Below are 11,558 nucleotides of genomic sequence, written 5' to 3'. Positions count from 1 at the left end.
TTGTTTTGCACAGGATTGCAGTGTTAGCTTTTCACATTGCACTTGTGCGTAACCCCCAGGAGGCTATTGTGGTGCGCGCTTTTGCTGCTTTGCTCTACCATAGAGACTGGAGCAAAGCTGTTGAATTTGCTAGAGAACATGAAACTTCTGTAGTCGGATACGGTCCTGAGGTATTTAAATCTGTGCAAAGGAGATCTGATGAAGATCTTGTTGAAGCAGTTTCAGAATTCACATGTCTATTAAAAGATACTCAATACGTTCTGACTGGTATAGAGGCTCTCCGCGAATCCCTATACCTATACCCGGATTTCAAATTCTCTGGTCTGGTTAGTACAGTACAAAGATTCATTGTGTTAAGACATATATTCTCTGTGCAAGTATGCTAATCTATGTTGGTCTTGTGCTCTGCTCACGTATTCTTATTCTAGCAGTTAATGTTATAATTGATGGATGTGTTTTTTCAGGTGTTTATACCGAAGAGAAAGGGGAGAGATGTAGCAGAAGGGTTTGCGAGATTGAGTGATGTCAAATCATACGAAAGCAAAAAGGAGGGATTCTCTATTGACTATCTCTCACTTGGCAAGGGAAATCCATGTGAAGTAAGATTTGTTCTTGGCAAAATCATTCTGGACACCATCACAGAAGGTATCGTCATCGAACCTCTAAACTCAGTCAAGAAGGAGCAGAGCACCAGTAAGCAAACTGTTCCAGCGGCTTGCTTGGAGAAGAAGNTGCCTCTCGCCATTTAAAACACAGATAGGAATATGGATCTTCTCTTCAATGAGCTTTGGTTAATGTCCTGACTTGTTTTGCACAGGATTGCAGTGTTAGCTTTTCACATTGCACTTGTGCGTAACCCCCAGGAGGCTATTGTGGTGCGCGCTTTTGCTGCTTTGCTCTACCATAGAGACTGGAGCAAAGCTGTTGAATTTGCTAGAGAACATGAAACTTCTGTAGTCGGATACGGTCCTGAGGTATTTAAATCTGTGCAAAGGAGATCTGATGAAGATCTTGTTGAAGCAGTTTCAGAATTCACATGTCTATTAAAAGATACTCAATACGTTCTGACTGGTATAGAGGCTCTCCGCGAATCCCTATACCTATACCCGGATTTCAAATTCTCTGGTCTGGTTAGTACAGTACAAAGATTCATTGTGTTAAGACATATATTCTCTGTGCAAGTATGCTAATCTATGTTGGTCTTGTGCTCTGCTCACGTATTCTTATTCTAGCAGTTAATGTTATAATTGATGGATGTGTTTTTTCAGGTGTTTATACCGAAGAGAAAGGGGAGAGATGTAGCAGAAGGGTTTGCGAGATTGAGTGATGTCAAATCATACGAAAGCAAAAAGGAGGGATTCTCTATTGACTATCTCTCACTTGGCAAGGGAAATCCATGTGAAGTAAGATTTGTTCTTGGCAAAATCATTCTGGACACCATCACAGAAGGTATCGTCATCGAACCTCTAAACTCAGTCAAGAAGGAGCAGAGCACCAGTAAGCAAACTGTTCCAGCGGCTTGCTTGGAGAAGAAGGGTGAGTTGGTAGTTTCTAAATCTTCCAAGGAGGATGACAACAATCAAGCTCCAGTCCATGGGTCAAATGCATCATCTGTTTTAAAGATTTTGAAGAAGACGAGAGAAGACAGTGAGAACAAGAATGACCAAGAGACCGAGGTATGTCCAAGAATCCTTACTGGTCCAGCAAAGAATCAAGATCAGTCTGTAGTTCAAAAGCTGAAAAGACGGCGAAGCAAAGAAGCACCAGTCTCTGAGCCGCCTAAGCAAAAGACTTCAAAGAGGTCGAGATCAGATGACCAAGAGGCAGTTGGAAGTCTCTCTGTTCCAGCAGAAAATCAGCATCAGAGTAATAAGTATGGCAAAAATGCACCGATCTGCGAGCCGCCTAAGCCAAAGACTTCAAAGAACCGTTCAAAGGAAACACAAAAAGTAAAACACAACGACTTGCCTGTGAAGGAGCTTCAAGAAGCAAACAGCAGCTTTGTTTCTGACAAATCTATGAGCGATCTTCTAAAAGTTCTTGAGAAATCAAGTCAGCACGCGTCTAGCAAAGAGGAGAGCGACTCCTTATCATCAGAGAAGACAAAGAGACCAAAAAGTCTCTCAAGTCTGTTCAGGTGAAATTGGTAACCCTACTGGTGTTGAGGGGCCTGAAGTCAAGCTGGACCTTCAGAACGAGTCAGAAGGTCTCTCGTCAGTCACGGTCTCACTTCACAATTTGTAGGTACGACATGTTGTTGTAACTTGAACCAATTTGTTTTTTTTTGGTCACTGGTAGGGAGAAATTTTGGCCGTGAGTAATATAATAGTCGCAAATTAGTTATTTATTCGTATCTTTGTTTCATTTAGATTTCAAATAATTTTCTTCCTTTCTATCAAATCAGATTCATGCACGATTCCATCGTTCTTGTTCTTTGGATCCTGTTTACTACACATTTGTTCAATTACTTTGTACTTTGAAAATGAAAACGATTTGTAGTTAATTTGTCTCATTGTTCTTGACGTTTACAAACTAAATCGTTTGTTAAGATTATATTACTCACAGTCAAACTAAATATACCAAATCTATGATTTTGTTAACATTTAATCTATAATTTGGAATGAATTTTTTTATACGAGTTAAGGAATAAAATGTCATTTTGAACATAATATAAAATATATCTCAATACTAAAAATTTATAGTGTAAAGTTTAAATTTTCTAATAAACTTTAAAATATACAATCAATTTATTATTATTATTAGTTTGTTCAACATCTTTCTGAATGTTATATTTCTATTTATGTGTGCGCGCGAACGAGTAAAGTTAATTAGCGTCAATATATGAAATTGTGACTCGGCTATCTATTTGATGATTCTCATACTCAAAAAAAAAAAAAAACAAACTCAAAAAGTAACACAAATATCAAATGCTACCATTCAAGTCTATCAGTATCATAGGTTATATATGTTCATTACTACATCACATAAAAGATAAAATAAAGAGTCACATACCCAATTGGTAGGGAACTCCAGTGGAGTTGATCCACAAATTTCCTTGAATAAGTTTTCCAACCTTAAAACTGGCAGTTTCAATGGAATCCTTAAATCTGGCAATAATTCTTTAGGACATGAACCAGAACAAAAGGATTATGAAGCATATGAGGTAATGACACAGTTGTAAGGATCAATTTCACTTTTTTTTGTTAACAACGTACAAGATCAGCTCAAATGAGCCAATTCAAAATAAAATCATTTGCAATAAAGTTTATATAATTAAGAATATCTACAATATATATATATATATATATATATATATATATTGGCTATAATATTTTTAGCCAAGCATGTTAACGATATCCTATATGACAACAATTAGCAAGAGTTTAATATTCCTAAATTACGTGTTATAATGACTGATGTTTTGCGTTGATGAAAGATATATTCATAGCCAGTAATTAAAAGTGAGTGAAATCTGTTGAAAACCCTCAAATCTTATCTTAGTCGATTTTGTGTTAATATCGAATTAAACGGTGATAAAGAAACATTACGATCATTAATTGTTTATCGATCTTCCACTGACTTATACAATGCAATTAGGTAAGTTCGATATACATTTATTTTCGCCCGAGTATCCCAAACTGGACCATCTCCACCTTGTTCACTTCCGCTGTAGAGACCGGAAAGCACTTGCTGGCATCCATGGCGGCAGGCCGAGGAAGAAGATGAGAAGAGCGATTTAGGGATTTTGTTTGTCACAGTATGATTCTATGTTACCAAAAGATCAATTAAGATCAGATTTAAGGGCGTTCATGCGAATTTAGTATGATGGTTTAGTTGGCTAATGTTATGTTCTAATAGTACAAGTTTGAATCCATACTGTGTACTTTACGAGTCTTCTATTATTTTTGTTGACTCATATTTTCCTTTTATTTTGCTCACATTTTTCTTTTGTTTGGCTCACATTTTCCTTTTGTTTTTTGTTCTATAGACTTTTTTTGTATGTGTTTTAATTCGAGAAAATATGGTTTCCAAATGAACGTCAGAGCATGTATAGGCTAATTATATGAATAAGTCTCTTTGTATCAAATGTATACAGTCTATTGAACACTTACAACAAGATACTAATTAGTAACTAAACAGCTAGCATGAATCAGAAGAAATATGGAAGACTTACAACAAGAGATTTTGCATAATCTCCCTCTACTAAAATCAATGTGCAGAGTCTGGATTTTTCCCCTCCGGCTTCTTTAGCATTATCTAATTTTTCGATGTGAACCATACCAAGATTTGCTATTTCAGCATCTTTGCCATTCTTAGAAGTTTCCCAGGGATGCAACGGCTTCACCAGACAAAGATTCTCATCTAGAAGAAACATAAAACAACAAAGGAATTAAACGTTACGTACATCACTAACCCAACAAGGAAGATTAAATAAGTGCATACCTTTCTTCAGAAGAGTTAATTATGAGATAAGGACTTATTTGAGTGGCATTTATAGATTTTGCCATTTTCTTAAAATTATTTCAAATTTGCCATTTTCTTATATTTACACTTGATTGGGTTCCATTTTCATTTAGGGTATAGTTTTTTGTTATTAAGTATGTATTTTATGAAAAAAAATCCCAAATTTTTAGTTTTTTTAAGGTAAAAATAGTTAAAAAAATATGACAAATATGAAAGATTTTAGGAAAAATGGCAAATTTAAAAAATGATTAGGCAAAAATGGCATTTTAGACAATCATCCCTTCTCCATAATATAGGCTAATGATATGTATATATTTTACACTCTTTCATCGTGCATTTGTCATTCATTTTGTTCTCTTAACTCATTGCTTTGCATTGTTTTTAGTCTCTTTTTGCATAATATGCATATCTAGGTAGTCTTTGCATTGATATTGCATGCATCTTGCATATTGGAGTTGTTTCAGGTGTTTTAGGAGATGTACAAACCATCAAAAGCAAACAGGGAACAGGAAAGCAGTCCAGCGACTCAATCTACACTACCTAGCGATCCAACCTTCCACGTCTTTGATCGAGTCGAGTGAAGCTTTTAATTTGGGATTCAGCTTTTGACGTCTTCATAAAAGTTGTAGGGAATTGAGTCATCTTTCCAACGCTGTTTATTTCAAGGCAATCAGAAGCGTGGTGCAAGAGTTATCACCGTTTTAGTGGGTGCATGTACACCCATATTTCCGACTCGACCTGCACGCAAAGGAGAGCTCCCACTCGATCGGACATGTTAGCAGCCACTTGATCAAGACATCCCAGGAGGGCTCCTGAGCATCCTCAAGAAGCGACTCGATCAGCAGCTCCCAGACGACACTTTTCAAGTTGTCATTCGATCGACGTTTTCAAGCTGTCACTCAAACAACGATCTGAAGCCGTCATTCGATCAAACGTCCTAGACTTCAATTCGATTGACACTCTCACGATGCGACTATATCGACGCTCTTAAACCGACATCCTGATTTTGTTCTGAACATGCGTCCGAAAAGGGTTCTTGAACCGCCTTTCTATTTTGTCGTTTTATGTTTTAGTGTTTTTATGTTTTGCTATAAATAGACTCTTATGCCTTTACCCAAAGGACATAACTTTTATCCTAGGGTTTTTTTGTAGCCACCAAAAACGTTTATGAGTTTGTAATCAAGAAATCTCTTAATCTATTTAGTTTTTGCATTTGATTTCTTCAGCAAAGTTGTTTATCTCATCTTCATCTATCTAGTCATGCTTGATTTAGTATTTTCTGGGGTGTCTGGGTTTTTGATGATGATTGTCTTGAGTAGTGAACTAGGGTTCTTGAGAATAGGATAGATTAGGTAGAGAATCTTAGTATAATAGGATGTCTAAGCTTAAATTGTTTGATTTCCCTTCTGGATTAGTGTTCTTACTGCTAATTTCTTACTGATCATTTGAGATTAGATCTTAAGCATCTCAGCATCCCAAAGGTGTTCCATGAGATGCTTGAACAAACTAATACCAGAGATTTATATTCCTAGCCTAAGAGATTGTATGTCTAGGGTGTTTATTGAGAACTTGTGTGGCATGCCTGTTTAATCATGTTTCTCTAGCGAGAGTTAGGTTTGGAAGTGATTGAGTCTGAGTAGCTTCTGTCAAGAGATTGGATTAGCTAAGATGTGATGTTCATTGTCTAGGGATAGCTTGATGGTATTCTGTTAGGCATTCTAGGTAGATTAAGAGACTCCACCGAAATCAATAATTCCATCCTTAAGGCCTCTACTTATCTGATTGTTTCTACATCTTTAAACTTGTTCTTTGTTTTTGTTGCAATAGCTTGCTATTTTGTCTATGCACGTTTAGCTTGTTTTTACTCTCTTCCATTATTGCATTTTAGCTCTTGTTCTACAAACTTGTTTTGTTCATGCATCTCATATACTCTTGCTAGACAAACAAAAACTCATTTTGAATCTGACTTAACTTGTGACTGCTTGATTGCATCTCGATTGTTAGTAAAGTTTCCCATTTGAATTGACACCTTCTGTATTTAAACTGCATTAGGTTATGACACATCATCTATGATGGTTAAGGATCTGATTTGTCCAATATCTAAAGATTTGGAACATATCACTTATTCGAAACACATTACCTCAATATGAAGATGTCATTCGTACGCTTATCCCTAGTCGTGCTAAAATGAAAGATGTGCTGATTTGGCTACCAGAAAAGTCAGGATTGTACTCAACAAAAACAGGCTACCAATTGGCATTACAAACGGCAAAAGAGGAGATAGTACCCCACAAGAATTTCCGATGGAACAAAAACATCTGGCAAATCAAAGTGGCACCAAAGATCAAGAACTTCCTCTGGAAGACAACTAGTGGTGCTCTTTCTCTTGGTAGCAACCTTGCTAAACGAGGATTAATGTCTTCCGTGTAAGAGATTTGGGGCTAGGGAGGATGAGCTTCATCAATCACCTCTATCTGTCACCTTGAAGTGCATTCGGACTCTCAAGTGTTAGTGGCGAACCTCAATGCAAACGCTTGCTCTAAAGAGCTCAAACCTATCATCTATGACATAAACTGTATTAGTTCAGTTATGTCCTCTATCTCTTTCCACTTTGAGATTGCTGATTCTATTGCTAAGTCTGCCCTTTATGTAGCGAACTCCTTCTCCCTAAGTGGAGTGTAAAACTCTATTTCTTTCGTAATCAATATCTAGTTTGATCAAAAAAGAAAAAGAGTAGTGCACATGTGTTACAATATAGGCGGTTTTGATCTTGCTTAAACAAAGTTATAGAGACAAAGAAAAGTGTTTGTTTATTCGGTCTACACTTCCTTTACTTTAAGCCTATATACTTCAGATCTAATCGTGACACAAACTAATTCTTTCAATAGAATTTAAACTCAGATATTTTTCTCGATTGGTTTGACCATTTTGGACACTTGCAAAGACCACTCTACTTACCCAAATGCTTGGGTAGCTATTAGGGTATGTTCCATTCGATACCACTTAATGTTTGTTTTGTAATACTCTTTATAATTTTTATAAATAGTGTCATTCTTTACATAATATAACAAAAAGTATACAAATTTCTACTCTCTTTGTAATAGATTCAATAATATTGTTTCTCTAATCACTTTAATAAATTTAAATGACACCGATAGAATTGAAATTATTTAAATATATGTCTAGTTAAACAAAAAAACGATACTATTATTTATAAAACAAAAATAAAATGTTAAAACGATAACTTTTGTAAAACGTAGGAAGTAGTTGATTAACTATTATTTTTTCCCGGGAGGAGCGGTTGAAAAAAAAAGTCACAAAGAAGACATAAAAACCGTACCCGAATACCCAACCCGGAACCCGACCCGAAAAACCGGGTTCGGTTTGGGTATGGGTTTGCCTATAAAACCTTATTGGGTTTTATTTTCTAATACCCGTGGGTTCGGGTTAGGGTCGGATAATACCTGGTACCCGTTTGGGTACCCATTAAACCTGAACATATAAACATATTTATAATATTTATCATTAATATAATGCAATTACCCCAAAATTATGATTATAATTTTTAATATTTCATTTAGTTTTATACCTAAATATCAAAAATAATCAAAATATCTAAAATATTTTGTTATGTAAGTCAAAATTTAACTAAATTTATTTAAATTTAATTATACTTTTTCGGGTACCCGGTAGTTCGGGTACTAATCGGGTTCTAAAATTTGTAACCCAAACCGACCCGAACCCGATAGTACCCAAACCGAACCGAACCCATATATCTAAAAATGCCCAATGAGTTCTATTTTTCTAAACCCGTTTACCCGAACCCGAATGGGTAATACCCGAACCCAAACGGATTACCCAAATGGGTTACCCAAATGCCCAGCCCTAGACATAGTATTATAGACACTTCCCGAGGAAGTAGTTAACGATAAACCAAAATAGAAATAACTTCTACTTCTCAGCTAACTAAAAGAAGATGACACTCCCCATAATGGTTCGCATCCAACATATTGTGTCTTAAAACCAAAATTCCAAAGTTGTTGATAAACCAAAATTCCAACTTTATTGATAAACTTCGCTTACATTATTGTATATCTTACATAAATTCAAACACTTAGATTTTAATAAAATTGATGTTATTACAAAAGAAATATCCTTCGCGGTTCAGAAAACCATCTAAGGTTTATTCCGTCTCAAAAACTGTCCATGCCGGATGTCCAAATACAAAACCAAGAACAAAAATCCTTCTCGAACAATTTGTAGTATATGGAGTCCGGACAACGATGGTCACACTTATAACAAATCGGTCGAGTATGACTATTGTTGCCAAGAATTTTCATCGATTCAGAGCCGAAATAGAACGTGTAACCTGACTTGATGTAAACGGAAGATCCAAATATACACTCGAGGTGGACAGTGATGCAACATTTGTTGCATGAGTAGAACCATTCTCTTGGATTTACTTCTTTCTCGCATACTTCACACCAATATGCTTTCTCTGCATCTTCTCCGTAGCATAGTGAGAGAGGATGTGCATCATATTTGTAATATAACTCGTACGGAATTGTAGCGCATCGATAACACATAGCAAATGAACATGTAGTGCATTGTAGATAATACTCACTACGAACACTATCTTTGCAGCCAGGGCAATAAATGATACCTTTTCTTGAATATGATGTTGAGATGAATATAGGATGCTCATGATTTTTGTGGGTGAATAACTCAGGAACTAAAACGCAACGAACATCTAACTGAAAGTCATCGTCGCAATCAGTTTTTGATGAGCATTTGTACCTGAAACCAGTGGACTCACGGGCACAAGTCGAACAACTTGCGGAATTGTAATCAAATACCGGAGAAGGGTCTAGAACCAGAGGATGCTTATGCAATGCATGAGCCAATTTTCGAGGAAGACCAGCACATACCTCATGAAGAAAGAACTCACACTGTATACAATTGTAAAAATCATTAGAGTCGATACGAAGGATGCACGCTTGACATTGTTTCTTTGCGTCTCGAACACTGTCATACTTCTCAAGCTTTAGATGATGTTCATGACAAAAGTACTTTATCATATTATCACCCACTTTCTTGAATGGCGCAATATCTTCACTTTCATCGGGTTCTTCTGGTTCCCATTCGAGTTCTCTCCCGTCCCAAACGTTCCTATGTGTTGCACATTTGGAATGGGCAACATAAGAACAACCTTCATGATCGCAAGAATACTGGCCATATTTGATGTCGACCATCTTGTAGCAAACTCGACAAGATGGAGTTGTGGGTGGAAGGAAAGGAGTGTGAGAGAGACGATGTGGGTGACGCGTGATTTTTATGACACGCGGTATGTCAATACAACTCTTATGAACCACATAGTTGCATTGGAAACAAGCATAACTTGGTTCCAACAAACTAACCAGCCCACAAGCTACACATGGAATTAAGAGGGGCCAAGGGAATAAAGAGAGTGAATGATAATGGCTTTTTGGGTTTGCGATAGTAAGAGTTGGAAAACCGTGGGAGCAAGAAAGATCCAAACAAAAGTTACAGATAGAACAACAATAGAATTGTGATCCATCTCCCAAATCATCTCCACACCAATTACATTTCTTGAATATGTAACCATATTCGGTTTTGTTAGATATGATCTCTATTTGAGTGGTGAGGGTGAGAGGATGTTGAAGGTGATAAGGGTGTGTCATCTTCCTCGGATACAAATGACAAGTATCGTGGAACTCCACATCACAAGTAGTACAAGAGTAATAGAAGGTAGCCAACGGTGAGGGTTCTTCTTTGTCGCACGCGAAGCAACCAGATGGAGGGATTCTTCCAGCTCTACGGGAAAGGGTGTGAGGGTGAGTTGGATGAGATAAACGGCATATTGGCTCTTCCTCATTAGCAGCCATTTTCTTTTTCTTTTTTTCTTACAGTTTTGGTTATGATCCAATTAATATATTTGTATGAAACAGATATACTCACACCTCTCCCATCGTGTGGAGATGACTTGACTAAATGGTGGACACAAGTTAACATGGTTAGCAAATAAATAATGTAGACTCAATATACAAATTATATAAAGTACAAATTGTACCAAACAAATGACTTGAAATTAATTTTATAGACAACTTCATTAAAGTTTCCTCCATGATCTGTGTCTCTCCAAACTGTCCATATCTCATACAATAGCGATATAATATGTGACAACGATTAACAATAATTTGTTTTGGCCAAAGAATTTATTACTACAAGTGTTTATTAACTAAATTAAAAGAATACGTAAGTGTTACAGGGTGTTTCGATCTTACTTCAGACATTAATATATATAGAAAGAAAATGAAAAGTCTTTGTTTATTTGAAAGTATGGATTTGTGAGCAGTCGACAACTTGTCACGGATACCAACGCGAGGGTGGTCGGTCCCGTTCACCCCGCGACCATTGACTTTAAATAGAGTGGGTTGGGCTTCAGTATGGTTTCAATAATTAAGCTTATTATGTATTTAAGATCTAACTGTGACACAAACTAATATGAATTTTGCCTGACCTTACAAGATTGATAGGTCCATCTATTTTGTTATTCGTTTACTTACCAAATCATCACTAGGGTCAGGGTGACAGGGTCTGATAACACTAATCAATGGACTAAAAACATTATGTTCCTTTGTGTAATCACTGACTCGTTGATATTTTTGTTCTACAATGTATAATTACTTGTTTCCCCATAACTGATTTGGGGACAAGTCGTCGCTGAAATATGCCACAGAACCAATAACTACTAAACAAATAAATATAGTAACAATGATACAAACAATCAATATGTTGTTTCTCGTCGTTATTAACTTGAACTTCAGCAATAATGAAACAAACATGGTCATTAAACAACAAGCTTTACGTTTCTTGTTAGTCATTCTGCCTGAACATCATAATTTAGTAGTGTTCGATCATCAGTTTATATTATTTTCGGTTTGGTTTTGGCTTTCCGGACAAGCAATATATATTAGTACTTTAGTAGAATTAAAGCTGAATCCGGTTTTTGGGTGGACGGTTTGGATCGGTTGGTTCAGGTTATCCAGACTCCAGACTGGATAATATTTCGT

General features: G+C 36.4%; 2 protein-coding genes across 2 annotated transcripts; one reads left to right on the top strand and one right to left on the bottom strand.

The window, feature by feature from the left end:
• LOC104708109 lies at window positions 765–2,141 on the top strand. Its single transcript, XM_010424607.1, has 3 exons — window positions 765–796; window positions 908–1,130; window positions 1,269–2,141. The coding sequence occupies exons 1-3, from the start codon at window positions 765–767 to the stop codon at window positions 2,139–2,141; spliced, it is 1,128 nt and encodes a 375-aa protein (XP_010422909.1).
• On the bottom strand, window positions 8,658–10,370 carry LOC104708099. Its single transcript, XM_010424597.1, has one exon. The coding sequence runs from the start codon at window positions 10,368–10,370 to the stop codon at window positions 8,658–8,660; it is 1,713 nt and encodes a 570-aa protein (XP_010422899.1).

The sequence above is a fragment of the Camelina sativa genome, chromosome 1 (genome assembly GCF_000633955.1).
Source record: "Camelina sativa cultivar DH55 chromosome 1, Cs, whole genome shotgun sequence".
Classification (NCBI taxonomy): domain Eukaryota; kingdom Viridiplantae; phylum Streptophyta; class Magnoliopsida; order Brassicales; family Brassicaceae; genus Camelina; species Camelina sativa.
Note: the sequence above shows the minus strand (reverse complement) of the source record. Positions and strands in the feature narration are given on the sequence as shown.